This window comes from Lactuca virosa, chromosome 3 (genome assembly GCF_052849685.1).
Source record: "Lactuca virosa cultivar CGN04683 chromosome 3, Lactuca_virosa_CGN04683_v6, whole genome shotgun sequence".
Taxonomy (NCBI): domain Eukaryota; kingdom Viridiplantae; phylum Streptophyta; class Magnoliopsida; order Asterales; family Asteraceae; genus Lactuca; species Lactuca virosa.
The window spans coordinates 315,719,837-315,738,232 of NC_136428.1; the positions used below are offsets into that span (position 1 = coordinate 315,719,837).

Genomic DNA, 18,396 nt, shown 5'->3' on the forward strand with positions numbered 1-18,396 from the left:
TGTCATTTGTTGCTTTGTAGTTTGTAAATAATTAGATTTATTATTTGGACTTATTAAAACAAAAGTATAGTGGACAAATTAAAAAAATACAGATTTAATACTGAAATAGTTCACAATCGGTTTTTTCTTTGTAAAAGTAGTCCAATGTGTATGAAATTGTAAAAACGGGTTAGCGTCGCTATAGCGTTGATGGGATTCGCGGTAAATAGCGGTCAATAGCGTCGATAATAGTGTCCCAGCTATTCGTAAACGCTATTTCAAAATACCAGTTCAGTAATATCGCAAAACACTATAGCGCTGTTATAACACCGTTATAGCGCTATTAATAGCATAGATTATCACAACACTTTATCTTCTTTAAAAGACTAAAATCTCTTTTTCTTATGTGTTTTTTTTTTCTCTTTTTGTTTTCTATTGTAAATTTTTTGAAAAAGAAGATATAAATATTGATCATATCAATATAAAAATCAAATTCCGTAATAGAAAAACGAAAACCCTAGAGACAAAATCGACAAAACAGGAAGTTAGTTGTAAGCTAAATCTCAAACACCAAGTTCGATAACTATGGGTTACCATCCAATTCCAATCCATCATCCATGTCCCAAATCACACCAGAAATAGCTATTCGAGGGTGATAGAAGAAGCTAACCCCACTCCTATGGCTATTCTATATACTTCAAATCCTAATCCAATCCCTAAAAAGAAAAACAAATTTCAGAATACAAAAACACAAACACAACACATGGACTTGGTGGTGATGATGACAGGAAGAAGCATTCAGGCGCACTTTCTCTCTCTAGTCATGGAAGAAGTAGAAGACGATGAACGTGAAAAATGGGAAGTGGGTGTGTGGGCTCGCGTGAAGAGAGAGAGAGATGAGTCTGGTGGGGTGGGGAGTGATACATCGTCCTGGCGGACCCACGTGGCAGGAGGGGATTGGTTAAAGGAGGAGTCCTTTTCTCTTTCCCCGGAGTCCCTCTCTTCACAACAATACACACACACACAAAAACCCATGTCAGAGAGAGTGTGTGTTGGGTGTTGTGTTAATTCGAAACTTTCATTCACATTTCTCTATTAATGAGTATGAGATGAGCGATATAAAGACCACCTCAACCCCCGCCGAATCCGTATCATACGCTCTTTCTCTTTCTATTTATTCTCTTCTTCCCCCTTTTCGTCTCGTGCCCTAGCATACCGATACGCACCCGCAAACCTCTCTCTCTTGAATCCATCAACTTCCTGTTGTTCTCCGATCAATTCAAAGACCGTAAGTTGTTCTTTACTTGGTTTTTTGTTATTTGGTTGGTGATATGTTCAAGCTGAGCTGTTTATTGCTTGATTGAAGTGAATTATGCTGTTTTTTGTCCCTAAATTTAATCATCTGGGGTTTTCCTAATTAGGCTTTTACTGATTTGGGGTTTTGGGTTTAGTAATGAAACTATTGAATGTATGTGCTTGATATAGAAACAGGATCTGCTTGAATTGGCTTTGACCATTCGTGAGAGCTGCTGGCAAGTTTATTAGGATACTTGTTTTCAGATTTCCTTGTGAGTTTTCAACTCTGATATGAAAACGTTTCCATTTTGAAATCATATCCGATACTTTGATTTACCACTTATATATAAGGAAATTGGTTGAAATGTTTGCTTGCTGCCATGGGCGCTTGATGAATAACTAAATCCAATATTTGGTGTTGTTCTGTTTCGATGTTCCTTGGTCTCCTAATCAAATTACTTTTCATTCAAAGCTTGTATCCAATTGCATTGCTCTCACTGCATTTATGTGATCTTTTTTTTCATTCAATATTATTCATGTATTTTGTAGTAAATGAGAGGTGTAGTAGTGATTTGCTGATGCCTTGTGTCACTCTCAACACAAAATGGAAGATCTGGATCCTAAAATGGAAAATAACGATTTGCCAACTGATGACATCATCAATGGAAACTGGGTTTTGAAGCGAAAAAGGAAAAAGACTCCTTTGGGGTCAGTGAAGTCGAATGGCAACACAACCGATTCTTTAGCATCAAGTACTTCATCCAAAGGGAAGTTAAAACCAGAAACCTCTTCTGATCGAACACCTGTCAAGGAAAAAGGAAACGATGGGGTCAGTTCTCCTTCATATACATTAGGCTAAATGCAAAAAATATCAACACACTTTCATTGATTTTTTTTTATTTTTTTATTATAGCATTCTACTTTCATTTCTTTCTATTGCAACATTGTACTCTGCAAAATATACCTAGTTATAACAATGTCATTTTCAATTCTTTAATTGGGTAGACTTTTCAAAGTTTAATAAGAAAAAAGTTGACTTATACAATGTTGTATTGTAATCGAATGAAATGAAAGTAGGATTATATAATACACAAATAAATGAACATACGTACCTGGTTCTTCATTTAGCCCTATATATGCATGTGTGTGTGTCTGTATTTATATTAATATTCGTGAATTTTCATTTTTCCACCAGTACTATTATGAATGTGTTGTATGTGATCTTGGGGGCGACTTGCTCTGTTGTGACAGCTGTCCCAGGACCTATCATATTGAGTGCTTGGATCCGCCTCTTAAGGTTTCTATTTACTTTATTCATGCATTTCTTGTAATGTTTTTTATTTAATAATGTCGGTTGTTGGGTGGATATTAATTACTTTATATCTTTTTTCTTGCAACTATTTGTGGTTAAGCAAATACCGGAAGGGAAGTGGAAATGCCCAACCTGTTGTCAAAAAGACAACTCACTCGAGGCCATAGACAATCTCAATCCTACCTCAAAGCGAGCAAAAACAAAGGGTAGTACAAGTAAAAAATCAAAAAGTAAAATTAAATCTGTAAAAACCGATGAAGTATCTCAGATAGATGATGAAAAACATGACCCTCAAAAGAAGGAAGTTGTTCTTGCTGTAGAAAGTGTCGCTAAATCCCTGAAAAGAAAGTGGAAAGTTCCTTCTGATGATGTCAAAAAGAAGCCTCAAAAACATGAAGCTAAAGAACATTTGGAATCGAGCAGTTCTCAAGTCAAACAAGTCAAACGCAAGGCGATTAAGCATGCAAAGGCCAAATCTTTGTCAAAAAACATAAGAAGTGAAAATCTTGATATCAAATTTAAAGATGAGGTATTAATTCCTTAAAACCTAGTTGCTTTTTCCTGTTGGAATTTATTGGATCTTTTTAGATGTTCTTGAAGCAGTAATATGTTCGAATAGGCAAATAGTTTTCCTTTTTAAGTTTATATTTTACCTTTTTAAGTTTATATCTTTTTAGATGTTCTTGTACCATGAGTTGTAACTACTATATGCCTACATATTTTCATATATTTTGCAGGTTGAACGGGTATTAGGTTGTCGAATTCAAGCCAATGAGACAAATCCTTCAACTAATGACATACCTAATGGGGGCACTGAAATAACTGAGAATAGTGAAGAGAATGTCACAGATTCAATGAATCAAGTCATGGATGATTCCAATAAAGATGCTTCAAATGATTTAGCAAAACCAACAGAAGATGTAGATGGAAAGATTTCAAATGATTTAGCAAAACCAAGCGAAGATGTAGATGGAAAGATTGATGTAAACATTTCAAGTGATTTAGCAAAATTAACTGAAGATGTGGATGGAAAGATTCCAAAACCAACTGAAGATGTAGATGGAAAGGTTGATGTAAAGATTGAAGCTTTTGAAAGCCATGAGAAAAAAGAATCTTTACCCTCAATTTCTTATGAGTTATTAGTCAAATGGGCTGGAAAGTCTCATATACATAATACATGGGTACCTGAATCCGAGTTAAAAGCTATGGCAAAAAGGAAACTAGACAACTACACTGCAAAATATGGAAGAACATTGATAAACATTTGTGAAGAAAAATGGAAAACACCCCACCGAGTGATTGCCCTTCGTTCATTTAAAGATCAATCTCCCGAAGCTTTCATAAAATGGACTGGTCTTCCTTACGATGAATGCACATGGGAAAAGACCGATTCGCCCATAATGACAGAATCCCGTCATCTTATCGATTTATTCAACCAATTCGAGCAACAAGCGGCTGAAAAAGATGGTGGTCCACGTGGACCGACCCATGGTGACGTGGCGAGTCTCATTGAGCAGCCGAAAGAGCTCGGTGGGACATTGTTCCCTCATCAACTCGAAGCATTAAACTGGTTGAGAAAATGTTGGTCAAAGGGCAAAAACGTAATTCTTGCGGATGAGATGGGGCTTGGGAAAACGATATCGGCGTCTGCTTTTCTGTCATCTTTATACTTTGAATTTAAAGCCCGTTTACCATCCCTAGTTTTGGTCCCGCTTTCCACAATGCCCAATTGGATGGCTGAATTCTCGTTGTGGGCCCCGTATCTTAATGTTATAGAGTATCACGGGTGTGCCCGGGCAAGAACCCTAATTCGTGAGTATGAATGGCATGGAAATGATCCAAATGGGAAGAAAAAGAACACAAATAGTTATAAATTCAATGTTCTTTTAACAACTTATGAAATGGTTTTAGCAGATGCGACTCATTTACGTGGGATCCCATGGGAAGCTCTTGTGGTGGATGAGGGGCATAGGTTAAAAAACTCGGAGAGTAAGCTTTTTAGTTTGCTAAATACGTTTTCTTTTCAACATCGGGTGCTTTTAACCGGGACCCCTCTTCAAAACAACCTTGGGGAGATGTATAATTTGTTAAATTTCCTGCAACCGGATTCATTCCCGTGTTTAACTTCATTTGAAGATAAGTTTAGTGATCTGACAATGGCTGAAAAAGTAAACGAATTGAAGAAACTTGTTGCACCTCATATGCTTCGAAGGCTTAAAAAGGATGTGATGCAAAATATTCCCCCGAAATCCGAACAAGTGGTTCCGGTCGAATTATCGTCTATTCAATCGGAATATTATCGCGCCATTTTAACCAAAAATTATCACGTTTTGAGGAACATCGGAAACGGGGCTCCGCGGGGCCCACAGCAATCAATGTTGAACATCGTAATGCAATTGAGAAAAGTTTGTAACCATCCGTATCTGATTCCGGGGACGGAACCGGAATTGAATTCCGGGCCAATCGAGTTTCTTCACGAAATGCGGATCAAAGCTTCTGCAAAGCTAAGTTTGCTTCATTCCATGCTCAAGATTTTGCACAAAGAAGGTCATCGGGTTCTTATATTTTCACAAATGACAAAACTTTTGGATATTCTTGAAGATTACCTGAACATCGAATTCGGGCCGAAAACATTCGAACGGGTCGACGGGTCGGTATCCATTTCGGATCGACAGATGGCGATTGCAAGATTTAATCAAGATAAAAGTAGGTTTGTGTTTTTGTTATCAACCCGTTCTTGTGGGCTGGGAATCAATTTGGCAACTGCTGACACAGTTATAATCTATGATTCTGATTTCAATCCGCATGCTGATATCCAAGCCATGAATCGGGCGCATAGAATCGGGCAATCAAATCGGCTTCTTGTATATCGACTTTTTGTTCGGGCTAGTGTTGAGGAGAGAATCTTGCAGCTTGCTAAAAAGAAACTGATGCTTGATCATCTTTTTGTGAATAAGTCGGGGTCTCAAAAGGAGGTTGAAGATATTATAAAATGGGGAACTGAAGAGCTTTTTGATGGTGAAAACAATGGTGTGGATTTGGAGCAGAAGAATAAGAAGCGGAGTGGTGGTTTGGGTGATGTGTACCAGGATAAGTGCAGGGATGGGAGTAATAAGATTGTGTGGGATGAAACTGCTATTTTGAAGCTGCTTGATCGATCCAATGTTGACTCAAGTTTGACTGATAATGGGGAAGGAGATATGGAGAATGATATGCTTGGCTCGGTGAAGGTATGTACAAAATTTGAAATATTATGCTTACTTGTGATTTGAATAAGTAGAAAATGGTTGATAAATGCGAGAAATAGCAATGTACTTCACTTGATTTGTTTATCATAGGATCCTACTTTCATCTCTTCTAGTTACATTGCTGTAATTTGAAAAATCTACCCAGTTATAGCAGTGTCATCTAAATACAAAGCAATTTTTGACTGCTATAATAAGAAAAAAGCTGAAAGCAAAACACTGTAATAGGAAGAAAAGTAAGATGTTATAATAGACAAATAAATAAAAGTATATATAATGTCCTAATAAGAAACAAATTCAAAGTACAATGCTATAATGGGTAGTTACATCTTATTCACATTTATTGTCAACATATGCTTAAGGTTTACCTTCTGAACTTATTGTGCATTGGGAGTTTATAGGATTAAATGGACATGATATGACAGTTTTATTGAAACAGGTTCTTTAATGGTAACCAAGTTTTAGTTTTGTTCCAATGTTGTGAATATGTTGAAACATTTCACTGAATGAAATCAAAACAAGAACAAAGTACAAAAGTTTACTGTATTGAAATACTCAAAAGAACAACACAATCAAACCCTAATGATTTTACTAGAATTTTGAGGGTCTAGTTCTCTCCCAAGGTACTGGACCAGATTTCAGGGCCTACACTCATTCATTCCATCTACCCTTTTATAAGCGATTGTTGTAACAAACTAAATAGCATAAATACCCAAACTACCCCCACCCCACTTACAAGATGCTTAGTATTTCTGCTGAATTCCCATAATACCCCTTATCTAAAATATGTGACTGAACTGGATGCATAGCAGTCAGTAACTAGTAACCAAGTTTCACAATTGTTCCATTGGTATGAAATTTTGTTCCATTGTTGCTTTTTAGTATAGATGCTCTAATCATCTTTCATGAACAAATATTATAGTTGCAGTTATTTGGTAAATCATATATATGTTTAAGTTGTGATAAATGTGTATCAAGTATTATGAAAAAAATAAGAAAAAAATAATAATGGCACATACTCAAAATAATTAATTTTAGTTAAGAATTAATAGAAATAAATGGGATTGAAATTTTACAAGATAAAATTGTAATTTGTTAGAGAATAATGCAAACTTAATATATATATATATATATATATATACACACACACACACACACACTCTTCTTTATAAAGAAAAAGAGTAGCAAATGACAAACTTGTTAGCAAATTTTGAAGCTGATCCTTGGTACTAAATGGATCTAGTTAAAGAAACAAAAAAGAATCATATCCAAGTTTGGTAAAGATGATGGCTCATGGTTTTATTGTGGCCACATGCTTACTACAAACTTAAAATGCATTATCGTTATGTGTAATGAAATTATTTTGTTAATTCTTCTTATGTTTTGATTGTATTTCCAATTAGTCTCTGGATTGGAATGATGAACCAACAGAAGAACAAGGAGGAACTGAATCACCTTCAGCAATTATTGATGGTAGCACTGCCCCCCAGAATTCAGAAAAGAAAGAGGATAATAATATTACCACTGATGAAAATGAATGGGACAGGCTTCTGAGAGTCAGGTATGTCATTTGTTTATTACATTGTCTGTCATTGGTATTGGTATTGGTATTGTTTGCATCTAGTGGTTACTGGTTATTGTGGATGTTTAGATGGGAGAAGTACCAGAGTGAAGAGGAAGCAGCTCTTGGTCGAGGGAAAAGGGTAAGAAAAGCTGTTTCCTATAGGGAAGCATATCCCCCACTTCACCCAACAGATCAGGTACCTACCTAACTTTCTCTTTATTAATTATTTTTTCATTATTTATGTTTGTATCGTATCTACGACTGACATTATACAAATATTGAACAAAAAGATAAATATTATTCCATCTTTGGGCATATAATATCTCTATTTAATATATAACCATGTTGACATTCATGTCCAAATTAATTATCTCAAAAGTGATTTGAACACACCTTCACCTTGCTATATTATTATATCTGCAGAATGGTGCGGAAGAGGAACCCGAACCAGAGCCAGAGCGAGAGCGTGAGTATACACCCGCAGGAAAAGCTCTAAAGCTTAAGTAGTGAGTTCTATATCTTTTAAAACTGAATAATACTATACATAATACATATCATTTTATTATTATTATTATTATTATTATTATTATTATTATTAAAAACATCTGAAATATTTATCTTGGGATTATGGTATAATGAATTGTTTGGTTTTTTTACAGTTGTAAGCTTCGAGCCAGACAAAAACAAAGATTGGCTCAGATGAAAATATTCAGAGAATCAATTCCTCCTCCTGCACAAGAAAAGAATGGTGTGGGACCAGCCCCAGCCATTGATGCTCAAAATGAAGAACACCAACAAGACAAGACATTGGATCCCACCGATCCAAATATAAATCCGGGAAAGGTACAGCATTCGATTGTTGTATGGGTATATATATATTTTGTTATTTAATGTTTTTTATTTTATAGGAAAAAGAGATGGTAAAAGAAAAACAAAGTGTTGTGGTTCTGGGGCTATGTGCTCCAAATGCCCCCACTAAGCTGATGGAGTCTTGTTCAAGTAGACCATCAGGGCCCCCCGGCCTTGACTACTTCCCATTTCGCTTAGCTCCTTGCTCTCAAAACACACCTCCCTTTACTTCGGTATGTATAACTCTACAAAACAACCACAACCACTTCATTTACTTTCCACTCAAAACTACGTCGTTTTGAGTGGGGTTTTACTTTTACACTTTTTTTTGGTGGTTGGTTTAATGATTGATGGATTCTGGTAAAATGTAGCACGCCTTTGTTCCACCACTAGGGAAAAGAGTGCAGGCTTCAGAGAACTCTGCGGATGCTTTATATCTTCATCATGAGATGATGATGGCAGCATTGCCCAAATTACCCTTCAATATGCCCTCCCAATCCCAATCCCAATCCCAATCCCCTCTGAACAACATCTCTTCACATCCCCAACCCGACTTTCTTGCCAGTTTATCTATGGGGAGATCAAGTGCCTCTTTCCCCACAATTCCAATGTTTCCAAATTTCAGATTCCATAAAGACAACCCTCAAGAAACGGATGCCCCTCCACCCATGTTCCCGGAAAACCACCAAATGTTGCCGGAAAACCACCGCAGGGTTCTGGAGAACATAATGATGCGAACCGGATCAGGATCAGGATCAAGTAATCCAGTTAAAAGGAAGCTTGTTAAAGATTTTTGGTCAGAAGATGAACTTGATTTCTTGTGGATTGGGGTTCGTAGACATGGGCGAGGTGGTTGGGAGGCCATGATTCGGGACCCACGCCTTAAATTTTCAAGATTTAGGACGGGGGAAGACTTGGCGGCAAGATGGGAAGAGGAGCAGCTCAAGATCTTGGATATACCACCACCAAAACCTTCAAAATCTTCTGCTTTTCCTGTGATCTCTGATGAAATGATGAAAAGGGCTTTGCATAAAATCCAGTTTGCTCCTCCTCCTCCTCCTCCGCCCGGTTTACATCCCCACCTCACCCAAATGAAGCTGGGATTGCCGGAAAACCACCATTTCATGCAAATTCCGGCATGGAATCTTGACAGGTTTCCGCTCAACTTTTTACAGCAACAGAATCTGAAAATGCCAAATCAGAAAGGTGAAAATCTCCATGGGGCTGGCAGCAGTGGCAGTGGCAGTGGCAGTGCTTTGCCGGAAAACAAGTTACCTCATTGGCTTCGTAATGCAGTTGGTGGTGGTTCCCGGGCGCCAGAGCCTGAACTGCCGCCAACGGTTTCTGCAATAGCAGAGTCGGTGCGTTTGATATATGGAGATGAACCGCCAACCATTCCTCCATTTATTCCGCCCGGTTTGCCGCCTTCCTGCCCTAAAGATCCCCGCCAGATGTTCAAGAAGAAGAAGAAGAAGAAGCGCCGCCAATTGCCGCCAGATACCACCCATCAACCCAATGCTGCTGCTTCTACTTCAGGTATCCAACCGGACCTCAATGTACCAGCACCATTACCACCACCACCACCACCACCACCTGCCGACCAAGATCCGCCTTCTTCACCACCAGAAAGTAAAACCAAGGAGACAAGGGCAATTGAGGAGGAGGAGGAGGTGGTTTCATCAGAAGGGACGGTGTCAGATCATCATGGACATGGTAGTGACTAGTGAAGATGAATGTTGAAGAGTTTATTAGGGTTTTTGTAGGCAACTTGTTGCGATTCAGAGTAGCAAAACAAAATACAAAGGTTTTTTAATTATAGCCTATAGGAGGACCTTCCATATAATGTAAAGTTGTCGTCTATTTAGATCAGAAGAAAAAAAAAATCATCATGTAAATGATATTTATCATGAACAAGTTGAGACAGATATTAAAACCCTTTTGCAGACTTATTAACTCAATATGTTATATGCCTCTAGGCATAACACCAGTTATTTCCTTAATCCACCTTTCTTAATTTTAGCTTTGGTTTTTTTTTTTAATGGCAGAATATATGATTTCTTTAATTTATGTTTTTTCCAAGTTTAATTTCAGTCATTTTATTGTCAATTTTAACTTTCCAAAATTTAGCAGTACCTTCCAAATTTAGTCTTTGTTTAGGAGGTATCTTCAATCTTGAACGAACGAAATACAATTTCTACTTTTTGAGTTTCTAACATTTTTGTGTTGTTAGTGATGGCTGAACTCACAAGTTGCTAGAATAATAAGTAATAATCTTTTTGTTAAGGTTAGTAATTTGGTGTTATATTTTCATCCCTGCCAGGTTTTATTAAAGAAAATATAAGCCACAACAAATTTGCACTAGGTCATAACAAAATGATTTTAAAATTAAATAATCCAACCCATATAAATAAAGTCTTTGTAAAAAAATAATCAATATTTTATAAAATTTATAAAATAACCACTTACTCCGGAATGTGGTATTTCGGAGTAGTTATGACCATTTCGGAGTTAGTGGGGTTGTTAGGATTCGAGTGTAGAATTCGACGTTTCAGACTGAAAAAATATATTCCGCACTATATTTCGAAATATGCAGTTATTATGGAGTTTCATTTTGTAGAGGTAAAATTGGGTTATTTGTAGGTCTTTGGTTTGTATTGTGTTTATTAGATAGTAAAAAAAAAAGTTTGTAAGGAATTTTTTTGAATATCAGTTTTTAGTGGAAATGATCTATAGACTGCAGAGTATTTGGTTTATATATAAGCAGTGAAAATGTGCAATTATTTGTAACCATCATTTTTAATTGTACATCTCTTTACACTAGTCAAATCAATTAGGCTTCTATCAAATCAAATTTATTTATTTATTTATTTATTTTATTATTATTATTATTATTATTATTATTATTATTTAATAATTTTATATATTGTATCCACTTATTACTTAGGGTCCTTGTAATATCATAAAAATCAATGTAAAAATTTCAATTTCAAAACCAATTCAAAAACCATAAATGTTTACAAAACATAGTTCCCGAATGTCAAAATCATAAATTAGAGTTTCCCAAAATCAAATCTCATAAAATCTGAAGGATGTGCACGATTAAGCCTTCATCTTGCCCCTATCCTCTGAAGTACTTGAAACCATAACAATTAAATTGTAAACCAAATCTTAGTGAGTTCCCCCAAAGTACCACACACAACCATACATATAACAACGTGCATATATGAGCCTTCAGCCTGACTAGAGCGCCTCGCAGGGCCTACAGCCTATCTGGACCGCTCTCCGGGCCTTCGGCCTGACTGAACCACCTCTCGGGCCTTCAGTCTATCCGAGCTGCCCCATGTATCTTGGCCTTCAACACAGAGCAGGACCGCCTCAACCCAACAACCATAACATGTCGACATATACAATAACAATCAATAACCAACAAGTACAAGTAATCATATAGATCTACCAGTCTATCATATAACCAGCATAACCTCAATCCAATATACCAGGATACATAAACCAGTGGGCCGGTATCGGTGCCTTCGACCCACAAGTACAGTGAGGAAAACTCACCTCACAGTCTGAAATGTAGCTGAACAGAATGTTGCTCCAAACACCAACTCTACAGGTCACCTATACAACAAACAATGACATAATCTCAAATTGTGACATCCCCAATTTCACGACTAGAAAAGACCGATTTGGTTATGATTTATTTAAAAATCAGAGTATCATTTGAAGAATAATATTGTGGAATTTGTTCCCAAAATATGATACGGATATTATCAAATCATTTCCGAAGAAATGTATTTTAATTATATTAAAAACGTTGGGATGTCATCGTCAATACAGTACATAAGCATAAACAGAAATAACATAGACCTTACAAACATCTATTATTCTACTGACCTATAATCCATAAATCTCTCATCTGATCATCACACTTGTGCTCTTGTGCTACTACCTGTAATACAAGAAATTGAGTGGGTCAGGCATGGGAGCCTGGTGAGCACATAGGATTTTCAACCCACAATAATTAAATTCTTTATTTTCATCAAATCATTCAACCCGATTACCCATTCCCGTTATCCTCACTTTCTATCCCTAAAATATCTAATTTAAGGGACCTATCCTAAAGATTATCTTCGGGATAGACAATAATGCTTAGGGGATTCCTCAACAATATATGTCAGTAAGGCAACCATGAAGGGGATGGACTACACCTGGTGAACACTTAGGTCAAAAACACCTACATATTGCGAGCCTGCTAGTGTTCCATTAGACTGTCTAGAATAGTTCGTGGTCGTTATCTATACTCCGCTAGACGACTAGATCCTCTTTAAAGTCAAGGCTTCTCATCATTTATCTCATCTTTCATCTTTCATTATCTATATCATCTTTCATCTACCAATCTTTACCCAACATATTTATAGGTATAAAATACATATACAGTTTAAATCAAGTAAAACATGTATAAATCGTTCATCCAACATATACATCAGGAACACATATAATAAGCACATATAGCATGTAATTTATATTAAATACTTCGTATCTATATGTAAGATGAAAGTAACTATGCACTCACTTGTTAAAGTGACGATTTGAAATTCGGACAACGCTTCACTTCTAGCAACTGTCTTTTGCTTTGACGTAACCTAGTATCATTATCACTAAGTCTTAGTCTAATATTTATTGAGACTAATTAATAGTCTAGATTCATCATTAATTCAAATTCTCCTTCAAGATCTATCAAGTAAGGATCAGCCAGGCAGGACAGTTAGGAGGCAGGATCATTTCGACGTATAGCTTTTCTGAAATCCAACAACCAAGCCAACGTGACTATTCTAGGCACCTCTCCCGTAAGTAGATCAATCAGTATAACGACTTGGAATCACTGATAAATCTTGTTTATATGTTCATAATAACGAAAATGAACTTAAACATAAGTTATACTTAAAGTACGGTAAGCATAACTCAACTTACAGGTGGTTTAGCGAGAAACCGGACTCTACGCGGACATAACTTCTAAACCGAAAGCTCTATTTCTCGGGGATTTCTGGCGCTCCGGTTCCTCGCTACTAACACCTAGGAAGTGCTAGAGAAAGGTCTTGGGATCTTGGGAGGGTTTTGGAAGAGAAGTGATGGAAAGGGGTGAGGAAAAGAGTGAAAATCGAGTTCTATTTATAGGCTGGCCAGTGCCCAGTACGCGGGGCATATTCAAAACTTACATTGGGCGTACACGAGTTATGCTGGGCGTACTAAGGGCCACGTGTCAGCATCTGGTGGCAAGCCATGGGGAGGAAGGGGTGTGCCAGATCGCGACACGTGTCACACCGAGGTTAATCCGAAAATTAGTTATCTTGTAAAATTCCTAACTTTCGCATACGAGCTTCGTTTTTGAAGTTCTTTATATCCACGCGTAGCTATCGACGAGATCAACAACTTTCGTTTAGACTCCATTGGCAAATTTTGAATTTATATTTAAAGTTATATTTTAACAGTCTTAAACAGTTAAAGTCCGTTAAAAATTCATAACTTTGTTATCCGACGTCCATTTTTTACTGTCTTTATATCGTTGGGATCTTATTAACAAGATCTTCAATTCTCGTTTAGATTGTTTCGGCTAATAATCGATCGATCTAAACTTCGATTTCCGAGTTATACACTACTATGCTGAATCTTAGAAAAATCATAACTTCCTCAAATGAAGTCAGATTTGGACGTTGTCTATATGCACACTCTCGGTCTAACGTCTACTATGACTTTTGTTTAGATCTCTAAGGCTAAATAGTATTTAGTAAAAAATTTACTTTTTATGATACGCGGAGCCGTGCCGGTTTAATCGCGAAACTTTGACGGTCATAACTTCTTCGTTATAAGTCGGATTTCAGCGTTCCTTATATCTGTAGAATCCTTGTTACGACTACTTCAACTTTATTCAAAGATATTGGGTCTAATTATTGTTTTATTTTAGTCGCGTATTTTATTCTTATTTTATTATATCGTTATAAGCACGTATATTGCACATAATTTACACATAAATCACATAATACTTAAATAATTTTTCTTCATTACATCAGATAGGTTACAATTGTTGACCCTAAGTATTATATAATCATAATAATGCTTAGTGAGAAACGCGGGCGTTACACACACTACTGCTCAAATTACCCAAAATGCTCCTAAGTTAAATTTGGTCAAAATCATGGTCAAAGTCAAAAGTCAAAAAGTCAATGAGTGCATATAGACTGAGTACGCCTTGCGTAGTCAGTCACTATGCGCAACGTAGTGAGACCATTCCTGGATACGTGGTTCCTCATTAGTACGCTCAGCGTACCATTGAGTACGCCCGACGTAGTAGTGTTGGATCCAAAGTTTCTTATTAAGTTCTTAATACATCAAGCCAACGCACCAAACTTCAGATCTAGGTAAAATGGGACGTCTTAATGGATAAAGTATCTGAATTTATCCATTTGCATGCATACAAAAGGGTGTACATTCAAACCCTAGGTCCAAAAGTCATCCAAGGCTCCAAAACTCATGCATAACTTAATTAGAGTGACAAAGCTCTCATTTTTATAACTCAATGAGCTCAAAACTATAAAAGACTACACCTCGAGGACCTAGAGTACCTCATACTCCATTAACCAAGACTATCGGGACCAAAAATATAACAAACTCTAGACTAGAAAGATATTAGCAATTAAATCATCATGTTCGAAGCTTTATACCTTCTGAAGAGGCTTGAGGGTGAGATACTTCTGGATCTAAGCTGCCTTGAACTTCCAAGCTAGTCCATCACCTTATTTCTCCTTCACAAGCACAAGAATACGCACTTTCAAGCTAAAAAATGCACACCAAGGGTGTAGGGTTTTCAATAGGACGTTTTTAGGGGTTGGAGGTTGATGGGGAAAAAGGTCTCAAGGAGTTAAGGACATTATATAGGTCACAAACCCTAAAAAGTTAGGGTTAAGCACAATGGCAGTACGCCCATCGTACCACCTCGAACCTTCGCGACTGATTAAATGAGTTACGCCAAGCACAGGTCTACAGTACGTCCGACGTAAGAATCAGATTTGCAAATATTTTAACTTTTGGGCCAAAAATGAAATTACCTGAACAATGAGTGTTACAGTGCTATTGTATGTACCCGTTAGTAATTATACATTCAACCTCTAATTAACAAAGGATTTCAATACACTATAGTTAAAACTACTAGTAATTAAGTCAAAACCACTAATGATAAAGTAACATAAAAAAATATTAAAAATGTAATAATCATGTTTAATGAATTATGAGTGCGTCGGCTTTTTTAAAATAATTTTCACTTTTTGTTTAAAATAATTAATTTTTATATTAATGTTTATAGTTATCTAATTTCAGTTTTTAACTATTACTCTATACGTATTTTTTTAGGAGATGATAGTAAACTTATTGATTAATAACCATGTTAGTTGTTGACGATAATTGAATACCTAAAAATATTTTTTTTATCAGATGCTAGTAAACTTATTGATTAATAACCATATTAATAAATCTATAACTTTATACCATACTCGTTTCAAATTCTTACGTGCCACTGATGAAGTACATATTTTCAATATAATAATCTTGAGGTGTATTGTTTGTGTAAATATCATTAGCCTAATCAATATATACAAATATAAATATACGATTTATAAAAAACATTAATATTTTAATAGTAAACGAACATACCTTATCATTTAACTCATCAAACGATGACAAATATTATGGCCAACTCATTTTTTTTACTTAAGCATATCTTTTTTCAAAATATCGTCCAATGAGAATGAAGTTTATGAGGCGTTCATTTATAGTAAAACGTTGGGTATGAAAAGAAATACTATATACAACTTAAAGGACCATAAATATCAATATAATTATATTATTTTGATTTGATCGTAGTGAGATTAATTTACACGACACTCAATAAAAGAAATAAAGTCGGGCCATTTATATTAAATGTGGGGTAACTTAAAGGGTCATTAATGTAAATATATTTATATTATTTTGATTTAAAAGTAGTGAGATTCATTTACATGGCTTTCAATAAAAGAAATGAAATTTAGACAATTTATAGTAAAATATATGGTAACCTAAAGGACCATAATGTAAATATAGTTATATTATTTTTATTTGATGGTAGTGAGATTCATTTACATCACTCAATAAAAGAAATGAAATTTATGTAATTTATAGTAAAAGATGGGTTAACGTAAAGGACCATAAATGTAAATATATTTATATTATTTTGATTTGATAGTAAAATAAAGTTTAGGCTATTTATAATAAAATGTTGGATAACTAAAAAGACCATAAATGTAAATATAACTATATTATTTTGATTTGATCGTAGTGAGATTTATTTAGACCACACTCAATAAAAGAAATGAAGTTTATGCTATTTATAATAAAATGTTGTGTAATTTAAAAGGATCATATATATAAATATAGTTATATTTTTTTGATTTGATCGTAAATATAATCATATTTTAATTTTATTATAAAGACACCTATAGTAACAATAAAATATGTAATATTCATATGCATATGTATGTTTTGATAGTTCAAGAAAAGTGATCATTAGGTTATCCGAGAAAAGTTTTGATTAGAGTAAAGAGGCTTTCTGAAGTAACTACTCTTCTGAGCTGCCTTACTTTCTGAAGAAGTGATACCGAGAAACCTGCTTTAGAGAGGAGAGATGACCATCAAATTTCTGAGTGTTTTCACAATTTGTATGAGCTCTCAAATCCGATTGTGGAGGCCTCTATTTAGATGGGAATGATTTAAACCCTAAGGGATAATTACTTGGTCACTAAGTAATTATACTTATCTTTGGTAATTATCTGACTTTCATATTCTTACACTTAGGCCCTTTTAGATTTACAAGTTTTATTTAATTAATTAAAGACTTAATTAATTAATAAAGAAGATCCCTATAATTTTTCTCTAACCAATATTTCTTATTTTTCCTTGCATGTAACCCAAAAGACCGTGACATTAAAATAATATTACCAACTATTATGACTACGAGAACTATTTCCAATAGACAACACATTTGATTGTGAAGATGACGTTTAATTGTTTTAAAAAAACTATGGTAAACAATCAAAGGAAGGGAAACATACTTATGTGAGAAAATAGTGGGTGGTTTTTTCACCATCAACAATTATGGTTATTGATCCAGTTGTTTGGAAATATACACGTAGACGTCCACTACGGAGCAAACAACTGGTAAAAAATGTACCCTACCCCACTGCACCCCTACCCTACCGCACTCTACCCAAACCCTACACCAACAACTCAAGATCCTCGTAGACATAGTTATTCTATGTATACATTAGATTATATGAAGACTAATTTGTTTGACTTAAATTAGGAACCTGATAGGCATAACGTGCATTCATTTCGAGAACCTTCAATGTTGAAATCATACTTCAACCAAGAACAAACAATATATAATTCAAATCCACTTATGAATAAAATTCCAAATAAATTTAATCCATGCAACTAGCCATTAAAGATGAAACTAGATATTGAAATTTCAAATTCCAGGCTATTACTCTTTTGCTTGGTTATATTGAAGATTATTGGTATCAGATTCGGTTAGATTTATATAGGGATCTCTGAACACGCACTGGAGGGTATGTAATGACTTATGATGGATATTTTAACGCAATGAGTCACTCATTAAATTTTGTTGGACGGGGTCTACGACATCTGAATATTGGTGATTATGCCAGACACTGCTTTTCTCATTGCTAACATATATGGTGTTTTCGTTCATTATCTTAGCAAAGAAGGTTCTGCAACATGTTTCCCACTTTCTATGGCCCTCAAGTCATCTCAAATTATGAATATGTTGTGATTGGCCACGTTCTCAGTAATAATTACGTGATGGTTAATTTACAAGTAACGTATCTAATACATATTGTTTTGTCATATTGGCATATGTACAAATCAGAAGGCTCTAGTGGATGTGAAACCATGTATAATGCTTGACTTAATGGTTATGTTCCGCATAGTATGTAACATCTTGTTTTGAGTCACTTTCATTGTTGACCCTAAGTAAAAGAAAGAGTGAAAAAAGGGCTATTGTGGTATTTTGGTAAAATTAAGACTTTGGAAGTACGCTGAGC

The 18,396-nt window shown here is 35.4% G+C and overlaps 1 protein-coding gene across 2 annotated transcripts; it reads left to right on the forward strand.

Moving 5' to 3' along the window:
* The first annotated feature begins 506 nt into the window (after window positions 1–506).
* LOC145167346 (protein CHROMATIN REMODELING 4-like) lies at window positions 507–10,264 on the forward strand. Of its 2 annotated transcripts, none has more exons than XM_079086524.1 (11): window positions 507–1,267; window positions 1,825–2,104; window positions 2,471–2,572; window positions 2,688–3,116; window positions 3,325–5,817; window positions 7,236–7,393; window positions 7,484–7,592; window positions 7,820–7,902; window positions 8,056–8,239; window positions 8,305–8,478; window positions 8,617–10,264. In XM_079086524.1, the coding sequence occupies exons 2-11, from the start codon at window positions 1,880–1,882 to the stop codon at window positions 9,967–9,969; spliced, it is 5,310 nt and encodes a 1,769-aa protein (XP_078942650.1). In that variant the 5' UTR covers window positions 507–1,267; window positions 1,825–1,879; the 3' UTR covers window positions 9,970–10,264. The 2 variants fall into 2 exon arrangements, with proteins under 2 accessions (XP_078942650.1, XP_078942651.1); XM_079086525.1 differs by lacking the exon at window positions 507–1,267 and adding an exon at window positions 1,380–1,547.
* The last annotated feature ends 8,132 nt before the right edge of the window (window positions 10,265–18,396 follow it).